Genomic DNA, 18,809 nt, shown 5'->3' on the forward strand with positions numbered 1-18,809 from the left:
CTCTCTCTCCCTACACTTCTTCTTCTTCCCTAGACTTTGTATGTGTGTACATGTTAAACTACCTGTCAATCTATCACTCTTTCTTCACACACACACACACACACACACACACACACACACACACACACACTCTTTCTCTCTCTCTCTCTCTCTCTTTCTCTCTGTCTACATGCATACATACCATGTGTGGATGTGTCCTTGTTTGTTTGTGTACAAGGGAAAGGTGTAATGGAGGCATGGGTATACAGGGATCGTTCATTTTTTGGTATTAAATGCCATAACTTTTCCATGACTCCAGTTAGGATTTGGCATTTTTCCATGATCCTTTTCAATTTTTTTCTTGAACATCTGATGCATATTCACGATACGTATATTCCATTAAATAACAAGTACAGTGACCGTAATTCAACATTCAAAAGATTGAAATGATGACTTGCGACTGTGCTTTTATTGACATTTCAGTGACTTGCTCCTTAAGACGAATCAGCATGTATCAATTTGCGCCATGTTTTTATTTTTTATCTATCTATTTATTTTTATTTTTATTTATTTTTGTTTTACTTTCCATTCAGTTACCATAATCTTCCGAATTTGTTTTGATTTATTTCTGAAAACTTTCTTAGAATATAAATTGAAGAAAAAGATTAAATTTTTCACCCTATCAATGGTCACAGATAAAACACAAGGTATCATACATAAAAATACTGTATCCTTGTAGTAACAAATAGTATCAGACTCAATATGAAAGATGTATGAAACCATCTTATTCTTCAGCATAACATTAAAAAAATAATAAATCAAAAGAGCCAAGTAGACCCCTTTCCCCTTTTTATATCACTTAGGGCGCGGTTCAACTGGCCTTGTGTATGTCTCGGACCTTGACCTGTGTTCGAGTTCCCAGCCGGACGTAGGGTTTCAACTGCGAGAAGCACCGCCGTGACAGACCGCGCATGCCTCTCGCCTGAACAACACTCGCGCAGTACTCCTCGTTTGGGCTGGTTTTCGCCGTAGTTTCGTGTTTCGTGGTGTATATTTTTTTGAAGAAAGAAGCACGGAAATACACATCAGATTCAAAATGATTAGCGCGAGTGTAGATCCTCAGTTTCGGATTAGCCATTTCTAGTTTTTTTTTTTTTTTTTTTTTTGGGGGGGGGGTAATAAAAACCAAATTTTGTTAATAAAAAAATAATTATTACCTCTAAATGTATTATACAAAATCTAATCTCATTGGACTTGTTGACTTGATAGATGTTGATCATTTCTTTAAGCGAATTACAAAAGGAAAAAAAAAATAATAATAATAATAACTACACCCTGGAAACTCGGAGATACCCGAGTTAAAAGCCGCTCTCAGCCGTGTTACCGCGGGCTCCCTCCAAGGCCTTGGCTCCCTCAGCCCCAGATTTCGCATCAAGGACACCAATTCGGCCTAGATAACCGCGCTTCCGGCTAGACCTGCGCGCACGCAAGAGTTATGTAAACCTTGCACAAAACCAGTGGAACCGCGTCTTCTGACCGCGTATTTTTGTTTTACATCTTGTCCACAAACGTTAGATTATCAATACTAAGACTTATTCAAATACAGGTCTGTCGGCTGGTGGCGGTGGCACTGGAAATGATGCAATGCTATTCGTATCACTAGCTCTTGCAGCAGCGGTACACAGTGTTGGGTTCATGAAAAGAAAATGATTGATCGAATCTTTAAATCAATGTCATGCATCACCAGGCTCATGCCGTCATGGTTGTCACTGTCATAATCTACGTGGATTACGAGTCATTGCATGGCATATCTACTCATAATATTGACGCAGTACCATTTTGATAAATCTAACGTTGATCGTCGTAATGATCAGAATCTAGCATAATACATCTCTTAATTTTTGAAGCTATAAAAACGCAGGAGTTACCTTGCGTTGAATATGTACTACCCAGGCATCGATGACCTTGTATGACCTTGGGACCAGGAGGAAAATGTTATCGCTCACGTGCATGAGTGTCATCATGAAAAAAACTTCATTACAGTATTAGTACTGTGATGGATGAAGCCATGTATTAGCGATGACAAACTTCATTTCGTCAGATTCGTTCATAATCTTTATAGTAGTAAATCAATTGTTTTGAACCAGTTTGCGTTAGCATTGTTACGTCATTAGCTGGCAGTGTTATCGCTATCATTTGCAAAAGATTAGTCAAATGCCGATCTCCCAAACACGTGGTTATAACATAATGAATACTACTGGCGAATACTTAGCCCTTGCTCTAACCTCTGTAGGCAAATATACACGCAACCATAACAGGAAAGACACCTATACTAAATTCCCACGATTTCCCAGACTTGAAAGCTAAATTCCATATTTCCAGGTCTAGAAATTTGAATTTCAGTTTCCATGATTTCCCAGGACTCTCCAGGACCCGTATGGTACCTACACAGACATATGTATATGAAGCGCATGTTGGGTACGTAAATAAGTGAGCCCCGTCTCAGGGCCACCCATTTCCAGCTAATTTGCAACTTAAGACACCAATATTGTTTCTTTACAAGACAAGACGATTAAAAAAGGCAAATTTCCGGCGACTCCTCTTTGCCCTGAAGGTTACCAGGGGACTTTTCATCCGTCTGAAAAACTGGAGGAAATTATTGCACCGCTGTAGCAGGATTTAGGGTGCGTTGTCTTGGCCTTTTGTCCTTGGTGCTGTAAGAGTGTTCCGTATATGCGGTGGCCTGGGCGTAGACTGAGAGGAGCGAAAAGCGAATACTTCGGTGAAAGCCACACTTATTAGAGGTCATTGCCTCCGTCGGGATGTCATGTACTATATTCCTGTACTCTCTCTCTTTCTCACGCACATATAAACATACATACATACATAAGTATATATATATATATATATATATATATATATATATATATATATATATATACATATATATTTATATACATATGTATGTATGTCATAATCATAATAACAATGATCCATGGTTTGGTAACAGCTTATTGTGATTTCAGTCAAATTGCTGTTTATTGTGCTTCTAAATCCTTTCCCGGGCAGGAAGCTTGCTAGACGAGAACGCAAGCACTGCACCATATAGCACGCATGTATAAATAAATAAATAAATAAATATATATATATATATATATATATATATTATATATATATATATATATACACACACACACACACTTGCATGAATCTATTCGATCATATAGGTATGTCTGTATGGATGTATCCATGTATCGTCATTGGAGACATTGTATTATGGAATTCTAACCACGTTATATGACTGTGACTTACCTGTTTGTGGATAAAACAAAGCTTAGCCATTCTTGTTTGGTGTTCGACAGGGTTCTCATTGTCTCATCTCGTCCTAACATGAATGCCACGCTAAGCAACCTTCATACAATTATCTGGGACAGTTAGATTAGATAATATAAATTTACGAGTGAGTTGTGGCGCCCCGGTGAGATTAGTTAATGCCACTGAGCACCGGGAACCAGCCGCGCTCATCTCGTGGCTTTGCTCTGTTCTTGAGTGACTGACACTTTACACGTTTAATGGCGGCGACACTCTTGTGCTGTTTGGAAAGACTCCGGAAGCCCACAAAGAACTAACAGAACAAAAGGAACATAGGACTACCAAGAAAAAAAGATAGAGAAAAAAAAACGAAATAAGCTGTTTATTGGTGTGTTCTTGTTCATTTCCGAGGTAAGAACAAGCTTGTCTGAGGGTTCACAAAGTTCCACGGAAAGCTTTGGAGTGTGTAACATAACCATGTCAGTGAGGAATAGAGCTTATGAAGTGAGACTCAGTTTTTTAAAATTTATTTATCTATTTATTTAAGCGGTGTGTTTTGGGAACGGGTAGTATTGTGGGTTATTTGATGCTACCGATTTGTCACAAAGGAATGTATATCCGATGTATACTCTTAGATCCGTATTTCCCAACCATATTTTGAGAGCTTCCCTCCTTTCCTTCCTCTTCCCTCTGTCCCGCCCCTCTTCTCTTCCCTCCCTCCCTCCCTCTGCATATGCCTTTTCAGTCATCGAACCTATTTTCTATCATAAGTACACAATATTTTATTTAAGGGTGGGAGAAATAGTGGGGTATCATCCTATTTACAACTATGATAATCATAGGGTATATATTTGTACATACGGTCCAGTTAAACCGGTGACTTCGTGGTCAGTGAGTGATTCATGTGCCATCAGGTGACACTCTCAGCGACTAGTCACCTGGCCGGATATCAGCTGTCTATCAGTCTGTTTGTCTTCCTTTGCGTGCGGTTACCGTCCGTTATTCACCTATGTTAAGATTTTTTAGATACTACCTTTCACATGAGAAAGCTATATGTATCAGAGAAAATATAGTGTTATTTCTACAGCTGTTGCTAAACTTGAAGACAGAATTATATTTACCTTTAACTTTCTTGTATGAAAGGGATATAGATTAAGTTCAGAAAGTAAGACATATTTTCAGGTAGGACTTCCTGCGAATATCCCTATTTTTGCAAGGATTCCACGCAGGTAAAGGAGTAAGGGAATGTTGCAGTTTTAACGTGGTTGACCTGGGTATAACGAAGAAGCCTCGGTAAATTTTCACTCATATTTCATTTATTGACACAAACACACACACACACACGCGCATACATATGCGCGCGCGTGTGTATGTGTATGTGTTTGTGCGTTTGTGCGTGTATCTGGTGTGTGATAGCCTTCCACGTCCCATACTCCATTTGCACCACAGTATCACGTAGCAACATACCACATGGCAATTTGAGCCGTGATCAAAATGGGCCGGCGTGGATAGCGATTACTTTAACCCCCGAAAACATCTCCCACGATGAGTGTCTGAAGATAATCGGGCGACTCTGAAGGTCTTTGAAGTGAGTAGATAAAGAGATACAGAGAGAATAACACATAAATACAAAATGCATATGCTCACATTCTCAGATGCATACAAAGGAAGAGAGAGAGAGAGAGAGAGAGAGAGAGAGAGAGAGAGAGAGAGAGAGAGAGAGAGAGAGAGAGAGAGAGAGAGAGAGAGAGAGAGATAGAGAGAGAGAGAGTGTGTAAGCAGAAAGACATCCTAAAAAATAGAAAGATATGCTTACAATAAAATTTCCGCAGATATACAGATAACAAAATCTCAAACGGTTGCGTGTGATGCTCTCAAGAGATAAGATTTCCCATGTGGAAAGTCCTGACACGTATGAAGCTGCGGTGTCTGCGTGCCCTATGACCTATGCTGGTGTAATAATATTCATCCCCGAGTTGTCAAATGACCTCCCACCCACCACCAAAAAAATAAAAATGAAAATAAAAGACTAAGAGGAATGGAAGATACTAAAGTCGATACTAATTAAATAACAACGGCATACCCCTCCTTCTCTTCTCTCCCTCCCCTCCTTCTCTTACCTCCCTCACTCCCTCTCTCTCTTTCTCCTCCTCCCTCCCTCACTCCCTCTCTCTTTCTCCTCCTCCCTCCCTCACTCACTCCCTCTCTCTTTCACTTCCTCCCTCCCTCCTTCGCTTCCCTTCCTCCCTCTCTCCATCCCTCCCTTCCTCCCCCTGTTCTAAACGTTTCTCTACAAGCCATTTTGGTACGAAATCTGTTTGGACTCGTAAGTAGCCTAAGTTCTTGATAAGAAGCATAGATAGATAGAGAGAGAGAGAGAGAGAGAGAGAGAGAGAGAGAGAGAGAGAGAGAGAGAGAGAGAGAGAGAGAGAGAGAGGAGGGTCATGTGGGTTTAAGTTGAATCGAGAGAAAACACGGCGCTACGGTCCTTGCCTTGAGACTTTAAAACAGCTGCAGCTAACAATATGAGCCACTTTCCCTTATTATGGCATTAATCATAATACTTGATCACATGTTCTTCAAAAAAGTAATTCGTCGGAAGGGACTAGGCTATAAATCATCACCATGATTAAGATTTCTGAAATATTATGGATTATTAAAAGACAAAAAAGAAAAAAGAAAAGCACATGTAAAACGAAGTCTGGTAAGTCTTGGTATCAATGGATTCCTTTCACCCTCTTGTATGCTTATATGTAGGAATTATGCAGAGAAACCCCCCTACTCTCTCTCTCTCTCTCTCACACACACACACACTTCCTCTTTCTCTCACTGAAATATAGAGAAACAAATATAGTGACTAATTCTGTGTATATTATTCATACTTTACCCTGATATTTCCCTTGTACCTTCCATGCCCTCCCCTACTACCGTGGCCATGATTGTAGCTAATGGGGGGGGGGGGGTCCGCGGCAATATTTCTACATATTAGAATTGCAAAATCGTCGCGAATGGATATGCGAAGGTATTCTGTAAAATTATCTGAAATTCGATGGATAGACAAGTAGATTGATGGGCAGATAGATAAGGGTCAATAGGTATAGAAGGTTAGGGCATGCTTGCATAATTTAGTAGGTGATAAAGAGTGGATTAATTTGCATATTTCTGATAACGGATAGGTGAGAGGCTTTCATAATGGGTTTTCGGGGAGGGGGGTCGATTCCTGCCAGTCATGATCACCAGGGGAGCATGTGATATTTCTGACTGTCCGTCTATTTTTTCTTTCTCTCTCTCCCTCCCCCTCCCTCTCCCTACTCACCCTCCTTTTCCCTCTCCCACTCCCTAATCTCCCTCTCCCTACTCTGCTTCCCTCCCTCTCCCTCCTTCTGTCTTCCTCTTTCTACTCATTCCCTCCCTCCTTCTGTCTTCCTCTCCCTCCCTCCCCCCTCCTTCTCTCTCCCTCTCCCTCGCTCTTCCCTCCCCCCTCCTTCTCTCTCCCTCTCTCACGCCCAAACATCTCCCTCCAGCCACAAAGATGAAATTCCTCCGAGCGACCCTCATCGTGACCTGCTACGCCCTCGCTGCCGCCGACGCCGCTTCCGTGGGAGGTCGTCCGCCGGCAGGAGTTCCTCAGGGCAGTCTGGTGGTTGGGCCGGAGTCCGCTTTCTGCCAAGACGCGAACGCTTTCCTGACGTGCGACTTCAAGTGGGACCAAGAGGTAGGGGTTGTGACTGTTGCTGGTTTTGTTTCTGTTTATTGGTCTATTCATCGGTTGTTATTTACGTTGTTTTATCTATTCATTGGTCAGTTTATCTATGTTGGTGTTTATTTACTGGTCTATTTATCTTCATTTATGTTGGTGTTTATTTCACTGATCTACTTATCTATGTTGTCTATTCATGGTTGTGTTTATCTATTTACTTTTATCTATTTATCTGTTATTCATTCATGTTGGTGTTTATTCATTTCCGAGTAACAAATTTTATTGTGGAGGAAGGGAGGACGATCGCCTTTGGTACTGTTTCCTCTTGGCTTTGTGTTCCTTTCAAAGTAACGCGTTCTTATGCGGCGCTGTTGTGGCCGCCGCGCTTCCTAGTGTGGTATCGGCTGGTATTCTTGGTATGGCTTTTCCGTGTGTGGTATCAGCTGGTATTTCCTTGGTATTGCGAAATAGAGGAAATCCCAAAATCTAGAGGATAAAGAGGAAAAGTCGGTAGATAAGATTGATTCCTCAAGATCATTTGGTATGTCGGTATGTGTTATGCAACATTACAGACACACCCACACACACCTACGCAGACACAGCAGACTTGAGAATAAGAGAGAGGGAGAGGGAGAAAATGAGATAAATAGAAAGGTGGATAGATTGATAGATAGGTAGACAAACAGACAGATAGATAGATAGAGAGATAAATAGATAGATAGAGAACAAGAGCGAAAGTGAGAGACAAAGAGTATGAAATATATATTAAAGATTCCCACAGATAACAGATGAACCTTAACAGCTGGAATAGCAACCGAAATGGGCGAAACAGAAGCTTGCTCTGTTGTTATTCGTTGTTACGGGAAACCTGATGGCTTAATGCTAAAAATACCCGCCCTTATTGATTCGTTCGGAGATCTCCCCCCTCCCCCCCACCCACCCTCCCTCCCTTGCTGCCCTCCTTCCCTCCTTCCCTTTCTCTCGTATTCCCTTCCTCCCTCCTTTCCTCCTCTCCTCCTTATATACAGTATATGTATATATATATATATATATATATATATATATATATATATTGTATATATGTATTTATACATATGCATATATATATACATACATACATATATATATATATATATATATATATATATATATATATATATATATATATATATATATACATATATATGTACACTTGATTGTGTGTGTGTGTGCCTGCGTGCGAGCGCGTGTATGTGTCACACCGTTAATCAGAGCCTCCCCACATTTGACCAAACCAGCGTTCACCCTGTTCACGCGTGTTCACGTAGCGCGCCATCCCATGAGCCCCGCCAGGTGACATCCATCCGATTCTCCCAGGCGTGAAATCACAGGTCGGGGGGGGGGGGGGGGTGGAGTGAGGGCGGGGGGCATTGGAGGAAAGAAAAAAATATATATAATAAAAAAAAAGTTGGTGCAATTCCATTAGAAATATAAATCGGGGCGACGATGTGCAGTGTCGACTTTTTTTTTTTTTTGGTATAAATCTTTTTTTTTAATATTTTTTATGGCACCTAATCGAGTCCGTCAGTGCTCTTGGTTTGCTTGTGTTTCGACAACCAATCAAGTCTAAATCGGGCTGTGGGGGAGGTTCATGTACGTTCATTAATGGGTGTGCGACTCTCTCTCTCTCTCTCTCTCTGTCTATATATATATATATATATATATATATATATATATATATATATATATATATATATATATATATATATGCAAACAGACACACACTCTCTCTCTCTCTCTCACACACACACATATATATATATATATATTATAATATATATATATATATATATATATATATATATATATGATTATATATGATAATATATATATATATATAAATATTATTATATAATATAATATATATATATATATATATATATATATATATATATATATATAACTTTATCTATCTGGCAGTTTATCTCTTCATTAATTTACAAAAATTCAAGCACATACACCGACACACCACATTAAATCAAGACAAACGCATTCATCATTAAAGGAAAGGTATTTGCAGAGCTTTGGGTGATCTGTGAACTCTGACCTATGATGAATCGTTGGACGAGAAAATTCGCAAAAATAAATCATACTTTGGTCCAAATGCAGCGTAGGTTTGACCACCAGATAGATGCAAGAATATCGTTCATTTATCTATCTACTATCCCTTTTCTTTTTTTTTTTTTTTTTTTTTTGAGATTAATTTATTCATTCATTTGTTCGTCTATTCCAGGAGTTTGTGTTTTCCTGTGAATAATATATATATATATATATATATATATATATATATATATATATATATATATATATATATATATATATATATATATATATATGTTATTCGTATGTACTGAATTATGCGCGCACATATACGCACATGCACACAAAGCGATATTTCGCAAACCCATTGTTTGCACTCCCCCCTTATCCTACCCCCCCGCCCCCCGCCCATCATCCAACTCCACTTCCGACCCAATAACACTGTTCCCATTTCTACCCACCCCACTCCAACCCATCTACACCTATTATTCCCATTCCTATCCACCCACTCCGACCCACTCAGACACACTGCTTCCACCTCGACCCATCCCAGCCCACTCCGACCCACCTACGAACCCCACTCTCGTTCCTACCCACATCACTCCGACCCACTTCACGCCTCCCTCCCTCCCTCCCTCCCCATCCCGCCTTCCCTCCCACCCACACTCACACGCACACGCACACGCACGCAAAGCAGATAACGTCCAGCCTTGACTCTCGTGCACAGCTTCAACAGCGGCGTAATGGGTTGAATCCTTTAAAAGCCTTTGATGTGTTGGATTTGCAGTTGCTGTTAAAAAAGTGGGGGTGAGAGTGAGGGCGAGAGAGGGGGAAGGGGGGGAGAGAAAGAGAAAGAGGGAGAAAGAGAAAGCGAGAGAGAGAGAGAGGGGGGGGGGGGAGAGAATGAAATTCGTCAATTTATCTATAGCAGTGATTCTCAAACAAAAATAAATTTCTCGTCAATCCTGAAAAGCACTTATTCTAAAAAAAAAAAAAAAAAAAAAAAAAAAAAAAAAAAAAAAAAAAAACATTAAAAAAAAAAAAAAAAAAAAACTTATTCTTTAAACTGGCCAAAATTTTCAGCCCTACCTCAAGACAAGTTCCTCTGTTTTAATAGTAGGACAAGGCCAATATTCCGCCTAAAACTAATAATGCTTTTGAGGGTCTTATCTGCAATCAATTCAGGAGATAACGCAACGGTTCAATAAATTTTTACTGATTTATTGCATCGCTGATAAAGCATTTTTGGAACTTTTGATTTTCTTTGTTTGATTGGAGAAAATAATATTCTTATTTATGAAGGTTTGAAACATTATTTCGTGTGGAAGCTTAATAAGAGAATAATTATCCAATTCTCTGTATCCACCTAATGGCAAGGATGAAAGAAATTATATAAATACAGAAGGCTTAGTATCATTTATCTCTAGTACATACTGTATGACTGATGGTTTTAGTGAAAGATTGAGTTCCTCTGCAAAAGCTGTTCTTGCAAACCGGCTTCCTTGGCTTTTTTCTGTATCATTTTCCTGATTTGTCGATCAGTTACACTGTTTGACAAACGTTTATATACTGTTTTGTGTATACCGAGACGATGTCACGATGTTTGATTTAATTCTTACACTGTTTTTCTTCACCAGAATATCTATTTGCCGAGCCACGGAATCGCGAAAGACTACGACCTGGTCATCCTGCAACGAGTTCACAACCTGGTCCTCGATCGCCGGGCCTGCCTCAACCTCAGCCTGCGAGAGGTGGCGCAGGCGAGGGCGGAGGGCGCCGTGGACTCCTCCTGCTCGAAGGTTGAGCTGTCCCTCCGAAACGTGAGTCTCGACGCGGTTGAGGCTCCGGTGACCTCGCTCTACGCCTACAAGTCGCGCCTGGAGAGGATCGCGATGGAGGACGTCGACTCGAAGTTGACCGTCATCAGCTCCTCCGTCGGCACGCTCGACGTGGCGCGCGTCGTGGGCAGTGGCGTGACGGTGCAGCTGCACAGCACGACGGTGAAGCGGCTGGAGAACCTCCACGTGGCGGGCAACTCGAAGGTCCTGCTGCATGACGTCACGTTCGAGGGCGCGCTCGAGCACTCGCTCGTGTTGGCCTCCAAGGGGAACCTCATGACTGCGGTGAAGTTCCCGCCGCTGAAGACTGAAGGCGTCCAACCAGCGGCCCTCCTCCTCAAACACGGCGCTGACGTCACCCTCGAGAACCTACGGGGAAGCATCAAGATCGCCGCGCCTCCTTGCCCTGCCTTGCAAGAAAGGGCCACGGAGGAGGCTCTCACGACGACCCCCTCGGAGCCCGAAGACCAGGAGAGGAACGTGCTCCTCCTGCCTCTCGCCGCTTCGCTTGCCCTCAACGGCGTATTTCCAATATCGTTCTGCATCTGGCGATGCTTGGCCTCGAAGGTGGAGAGCGAAACAAAGGAAACGCAACACAACGCACGCCCGCTTCTATCCTCTCCGAACGAAACGCCTTCTCCAAGGGTCAAGAAGAAAAAGAAAAACAATCTTTTGTCAAATCTCCGTTCTTACGTAAGACTAACAAAGACGCACCTTCAATCAAAAAAATCTCGACAGAAAATCAGTAAACATTCCGAAAAGTCAGAATTGCGTCGAAGCAGCATTAATCACAGTGCAGTTTTGCTTCAAAGACTCACCGAAAGAGAGGAGCGGCCGACCCACAGAAAGGCTCGCCGAAGAACTTTAACCCACCATGGCCCTTATCCCGAATATGTCACACTTTTTACTTCGTCGTCAGAGGATGGCGAGTCGTATGCGATAATCTCGTCAACAGATTCAAACCTAAGCAACGGCGTAAGCCATGTTTAAATAATTTGGTTTATCAGATGTACAATCTCGTCTGCTAACGTAATCTATTTTTTACGGTATATCGATTGAATTTCTATTGCATCTTATTTCATATAGGATTATTTATATCTACTACACGATTACTAGACACTATGGTGCCGTCAAAAAATAAAAAATAATAAAAAAGATAAACAAAATATAAAAATCGTTACCTAAAAAAGAATTACTGCACAGTATTACGGAAAGTACAACCTCCTTGGGAAATGTCTTATCATAAATAAACCAACCATTGTATATACTGTGTGGCTGCTCGACTACTGCGATAATGGGTGGTTCAACATTTTCAGCATTTTCACGAGCGTACAAATATCACTCTGTTTGATACCCCCTCCCTCCTCCCAAAAAGCCCAGCTACACCCTCAAACACGACCCCCCTGTGTCGACAACTCCAGGCGCCGTGACCCGCCATGACCTCTCGTGACCCCGTCTTACCAGGATCCTTATCACAGCGTTCACTGCCTTGCGTGTTGCGTGCACCTCGAGTAGAAAGGGCAGTCCTGTGAAATGTTCTTGATCGCCATGCTAACCCCTAAAAGTTTTATAAGAGATAATTGTCTTAATAAGGGGTCATTCTTCACTTAAAAGTATCAGTGTCATTTTTAGTTGGGACAAGTATCAGAACCCGGTAAGTCTGAGAAATATTCCACACCAGACATCAAATATACTAATTGTCAACATGAATGAATTGACCCTTTACAAAATCAAGAATACATTGGGTTATAAAGGAGAGGTTAGATCGGGTCAGCGGTATTCAGCCACAGACACTGAGCACTCGATACGATCTGACACCGACGTTTTCAAAGAATTCAAAAAGCGAGCGAGCAGGTCCTCCCCCCCACCCCCACCCCCTCGCTCGTGACCGCTCGTGAAAGTGAAAAATCTGAACCACCTAACTGGCCATTGCGTGGAAATGAATACATGAAGGTGTATCGTTCAGGTTTCTGAAGGATACAGCATTAATTATGAAGTTGACTGGAAGGACGGTTCTAAAAATAAAAAGTAAGAATAATAATAAAAAAGTAAGAAATATATTTTTTATTGTCATTTCTCGTGGTCAAATTGGAAATAGATTGTTGATTGACTGATGGCGTGTGATTTTAACGCCATTCAGATGAGAGGCAGATGTATGTATGTGTGTGTGTGTGTGTGTGTGTGTGTGTGTGTGTGTGTGTGTGTGTGTGTATACATGCATACATACATACATAATATATATATATATATATATATGTATGTATGTATGTATGTATGTATATATATATATATATATATATATATATATATATATATGTACATATGTAAGTGTATATAATATATATATATATATATATATATATATATATATATATATATATATACACACACACACATATTTACACCAATGTGTGCGTTTGTGTGTATGTGTTTATATACTAAAAATATTATAGAACCATATATTCTCAACAGTATTGACGTCACGCACAGAATTATTGCGTAAAAAGCGCTTAACAAAAGGATGTCGATTGAATATGACACTGACGTGATAACACGTTATACCATATAATAAACTAGTACACTTACACACACACACACACACACACACATATGCATATACGTATGTAATTGTGTATGCATGTATACCATGTTTGTAAAGTATATATTTTTCAAAAATGTTTTCGCTATGGTATTATCGCCTTTGTACAGCATCTATTCATCTTTTATTACATAATAAAACCAATACAGCTTTTATCTTTATGGTATGATTTGGTACCAATCTGAATTTACAAAAAATGAAAATAAAAATAAAAGGAATAAAATACGAAAACAAATTATTTGAATAATAAACAAGCGCATGATGTTTCCAATATTGACCTCTCGTATTCTTTACGTGTTTGTTTATTCTCCCCACTTCCTTCTCTCTTTCGCTTTTTCTCCTCTTTAATATTTTTTCTTTCTTTTTCTCCCCCCCCCCCCTCTCTCTCTGTCCATTCTTCTCACACACACACTCTCTCTCTCTTTCTCTCCATTCCTCTCTGTCTCTCTATCCATTCTTCTCACTCTCTCTTTCTCCCAATCCCCCCCCTCCCCCTCTCTCTTGCTATCGATCTCTTTGTGTCTCAGAGAGAGAGAGAGAGAATGAATGAATGAATGAAGAGAGAGTAAGCGAGATGGATCGAAATGTCATAAACATCTGATATGACTGATTAATTATGATCGGTCCATAAGCCAGCTGATTGCAGGTACTACTGGGGCGCTGATATGCCAAGACAGATCTGGTCTTATCACACAATTAATGAATCTTGAGAAAAATAATTTGTTATCTCGGGTCTGCGCATCGTACGACTATCCACTCTCGCAACAGAGAGAGAGTGAGAGACGGACATCGATAGATAGCTAGATAAAGTGATAGAGAGAGAGAGAGAGAGAGAGAGAGAGAGAGAGAGAGAGAGAGAGAGAGAGAGAGAGAGAGAGAGAGAGAGAGAGAGAGAGAGATAAGAGAGAGATAAATAGATAGATAGATAAGAGAGAGAGAGAGAGAGAGAGATAAATAGATAGATAAGAGAGAGATAAGTAGATAGATAGATAAGAGAGAGAGAGAGAAGAAAAAAAAAAACAGGGAGAAAGAGAACACCCAAACCCCGTAAAAAATAGATAAAAAAAAAAAAAAAAAACAGAGACAGAACGTGAGAGAAAGATGAAAAGAACAAAAGATCAGACAAGCAATAAAAAGGAACTCCACAAGAACACGGGAGTGAAATGCGATTTTGACTCCCGACCCTTACCCATTACGCTTTTAAGCAATTATAAAGGGGGTTATTAGGTTTCGCACCACTTTCGACTGTCGCGAAATCAAGTTAAGAATCTTTGTTGAGTCGGAAAGATTGGGCGGACATTTGAGACTCTCTGCTGCGGGCGGTCTGTGTTTGGTTTTGGGCGAGAGTGTGCTTGCTTTGGGCGCTTGCGTGGGCGTGGTTGCTTGGTTTGTGTGGGGTTGTTTGTGTGTTTGTGTACGTGTTTGTTTGTGTGCATGTGTTTGTTCGTGTGTTTGTGTACGTGTTTGTTTGTGTGCATGTGTTTGTTCGTGTACGTGGTTGTTTGTGTGTATGCGTTTGTTAGTGTATGCGTTTGTGCGTATGTTTGTTAGTGTTTGTATGTGTTTGATCGTGTACGTGTTTGTTTGTGCGTATTTTTGTTAGTGTGTGTTTGTTTGTCTGTGTGCTTATTCGATTGTTTGTGCTTTTTGGGGTGTTTGTTTATTAGAGTACGTGTGTTTGTGTCTATGTGTGCCCATTTGTCTGTATGTTTGTATTTGTATGAATGGGTGGGCATCTGTGTGCGGGTTTGGGTTGTATGGATACGTGCGTGTTATATGCTTTTGGAAGTTTTTATTTCATTTTCCTTTTTCTTTTTTTGCAAGCCATCCAAAGAAAACTTTTGACTGTGTTTGATTTTGTATACCATATGAATATTTATCTATAAACCCATTAATCTTTTTTTTTCACCGCTTCTTTTTCAAAACATTTTTTTCGAGGTAATGAAAATGATTCCCAGTACTATTCCATGAAACATAAGGCTCTCTCTCTTTCTCTTTATTTCATCTCTCTTTCTCTCTCTCTTTCTCTTTATCTCTCTCTCTCTCTCTCTCTCTCTCTCTCTCTCTCTCTCTCTCTCTCTCTCTCTCTCTCTCTCTTAATGCAACTAAATGTCGTTAAAAGAACTGAGTAATTTATTCATCGGAAACACTGTCAGTCAGCACGAAAGGCAAACGCTGCTTAACAGAAAACGATAAAACAAAGGTATAGACTTTTCTAGTTTTATGTCAAGAAAAATATATTATACATCCAATCAGAATTATCAAATATATACTATTTATCGTTTATCAGTCATATGAACTATTCATTGTTTATAAATTATATGAAATGATATATTATGAAATTCTATTAATATGTGAGTAATTTGCATATGGAAAATCAAACACAATTTCAGATAAACTAAAGAAAACACCTAAAGAAAACTCTCGCTATCAGGACATTGGAAAATATCCAACAGAGAATAGAAAATGAGCCAAGTCAATCATCGTAAGATTTCCGAGAACTGCAGAATACGTGAAAATATGATAACGCTTCCAATGTTGAAAAAATCTAAAAAGGAGTTTAAAAAGAAAAAAAGAAAGAAGATATAAAGGTTAAATGAAGAAAATTTGAAAATAAGTCTGGATGAATGGGCAATCCATCAACAAGAAATAAGCAAGCCCTTTATGATCCAATCGCCTTAATGAACGTAGCATATATATCAACTTCATCACAATCCCGCATAATTCTGTGATAAGAAATCCTTAGCTTTTTATTTTTCCTTTATGAACCAGGCAGGTGTGAGTTACTTAGTTGGGTGTTATAATGCACAAAAAATAGATGCTTACCCAGGGAGTAGTAAATCTTGAACACTAATAACGAACGATAATAATTTCTTAACCTTAGAGACGAATTCGCTGCAAATCACCTTTTTAAAACCTTTTACAATCTATTCTAATAACAAATAAATGAAAAGGGGGACAGTCAGGTCAGGTCAGGTTGCAGGATCAGGCGGTCTATGGTTCCTGGTCGTCCTTCGTTCCTGCAAAAGGCCCAAAACTCGTGGAATGAAGCTCTCGTTTGCGTCTCCCTCGTCAGCGGTCAAAGAGAGCGCATTGGAGCGCCCTTAGCCGTCGCTTGTGCCAGTGGGAGAGGGTCGAGCTACTTGCCTGCGGAGAGGTCGTAATGGAAGCGTTCATAATGGCGGAAAAAGCACCAGTGGGACGGGACCTTCACAAAGCAGATGGCAGATAGTCGGGTTTTCCTTGAGGCAAATCCCCATCAAAGGTTATCACACCTCGCGCTCCTTATCTTCAGGGTCGTGACTCTACGTTCCATCTTGATCTCCCTCTGCATCGTCACTTGCTTGTTTCCTCAGACCTCCTTCTAATCCCTTTCTCTTTCACGTTCACCCTCGTCACTCTGAGGCCATCGCCGTGCTTGCGGGTTCTCGCCTGTGACTGTGACGAGGTTGGATGGTGTCTCCCAGGGCACTAATGGCCCGTTTTAGGAAGTTCTTCGCTTTACCTTGGAGGAATCTCCTGGTGAACACTCTCCGCCGGAGTCTGATGACGATGACGATGGCGATAACAATAATTATAACAATAATGATAATATTCATAGTGTTCATGATATAAATATAAAGATAAAGACAATTATAATGATAAAAATATTGACAAAAATTGCAATACAAAATGGTAACGACTAACAATAGCAATAAAAAATCAAGATAACGACATTAATAATAACACGCTCCTTTTACGTATGTAAGACGAGATGCGCATTTTTGTATGGCTTCTTTGTCGCTGTGGCGCAGTGGTTACATCTTAAAATCTCGTAAACCAAATTTATATTTATATCGGTGTATAACAAAGCTTTATGTGTGAACAATAGGATCGTATATCATTCGTATCTGAAGGTTGTAAGGTTGTAAAACGATTTTTTGCGGGGGATGGAATTATTTTTTTTATCATGATCACTTGTTATTTTCATCACGGAAATGATGATACTAACAGTAATAATGATAACTAGAAGCATTTAGAGAGCGCATACCCCCGCCAAAGCAATCGGGGTAACTGGTGCAAGCAGTTAAAAAAATTCCTGGATCCGGATCACCACAAAACTCTAATGACATCTAAGTTGAGCTCAGACACACCTCGGGTAAAATCCTGTTCATAACTTTTTGAGCTCTCCCGATAACCAACAAACAAACAAATGCTACCAAAAAAAAACAAAAACAATCTCCATAGCGGAGGTAATAATATTTACTGTAATGATTATGATAATAATAATAAAGGTAATGACACTATTAGTGGTTAGCCCTATTGCCAAGGTAATAGAGGGAACTAATGCAATCATTAAAAAATCCTGGATCCAGATCACCATGAATTTATTAATTTACTTTTATTAGAGGTGTAACAATCCAACCTAGATGCCATTATTGGTGATCCAGGATGGTGAGCAGGATAACAATGGAAAGATTTTTATTTATTTATTTATCAAATTTTACCAGAGATGTGTCTCAAAACAACTTAGATGCCTTTATTTTGCTGGTGATCCTAACCCTGATACCTAAAAAATTAAGAACAAATTTATATTTTTTGAATTTGTTTAATTATTCATTTACTTACTGTACAAGAGTAAAGTGTGTCTTTCCCAAACTTATGTGCCATTAAATCATGATTCGGATTCAGGATTTTTTAAGGATTCATCCGCATTACTTATTTAACCTACCTCATCTTCACCACACTCATATCATTATCATATTATTCATTACTCTTATTACTTTACGTTCTGGAAGAAACAATGCAATGGCCTCTGGTATTTGGTTATCAGCAAACTTATATAAGTAAGTTTGGATGATAAAAGCGGGAGGATTGTGTTTATCCTTTTTTTTTTTTTCTTCCTTTATTATCTGGAATCATGATGTATTTGTTTCAGGTTATTTTCTTTGGTATTTTGTGATTCGTCTGCGGAACTGGGATGGCAAAAAGGGAAAGGAGAGAGAGAGAGAGAGAGAGAGAGAGAGAGAGAGAGAGAGAGAGAGAGAGAGAGAGAGAGAGAGAGAGAGAGAGAGAGAGAGACATATATATATATATTGGCAGAGGAATCTTCATAGCATCTCCCTTGAATGCATTAGTAAACGAGCATTCTCATTCGCCCACCCGGGGAAACCTTCATAGCATCTCCATTAAAAGCATTAATAAACATGAACTTCCTCGCACAAGAAGGAAATCACTATAGCACCTCAATTTGTAAACGAGACCTTTCTTAGTCGGATGCCAGGGGGAAATCGACATAGCCTGTCCATTAAGTAGGTCAGTA

The 18,809-nt window shown here is 39.9% G+C and overlaps 2 protein-coding genes across 2 annotated transcripts in view; one reads left to right on the forward strand and one right to left on the reverse strand.

Annotated features, from left to right (window-relative positions):
- bma (SCY1-like protein bma) overlaps positions 1 to 18,809 on the reverse strand; it is a gene marked incomplete in the record, with an annotated part of 348,807 nt that overhangs the window by 70,777 nt on the left and 259,221 nt on the right.
- LOC113811772 (uncharacterized) lies at positions 3,459 to 12,968 on the forward strand. Its single transcript, XM_070142065.1, has 3 exons — positions 3,459 to 3,702; positions 6,816 to 7,006; positions 10,708 to 12,968. Exons 2-3 carry the CDS (start codon positions 6,824 to 6,826, stop codon positions 11,896 to 11,898), a joined length of 1,374 nt encoding a protein of 457 aa, XP_069998166.1. The 5' UTR covers positions 3,459 to 3,702; positions 6,816 to 6,823; the 3' UTR covers positions 11,899 to 12,968.

Source organism: Penaeus vannamei, chromosome 28 (assembly GCF_042767895.1).
Source record: "Penaeus vannamei isolate JL-2024 chromosome 28, ASM4276789v1, whole genome shotgun sequence".
Lineage (NCBI taxonomy): Eukaryota > Metazoa > Arthropoda > Malacostraca > Decapoda > Penaeidae > Penaeus > Penaeus vannamei.

What these genes read in the sequence shown, in the direction of transcription:
- LOC113811772 (XM_070142065.1), top strand. Translation starts at nt 6,824, where the DNA reads ATGAAATTCCTCCGAGCGACCCTCATCGTGACCTGCTACGCCCTCGCT. An exon ending in ACTTCAAGTGGGACCAAGAG is followed by an intron (nt 7,007 to 10,707) that starts GTAGGGGTTGTG and finishes TTTCTTCACCAG; the next exon opens with AATATCTATTTGCCGAGCCA.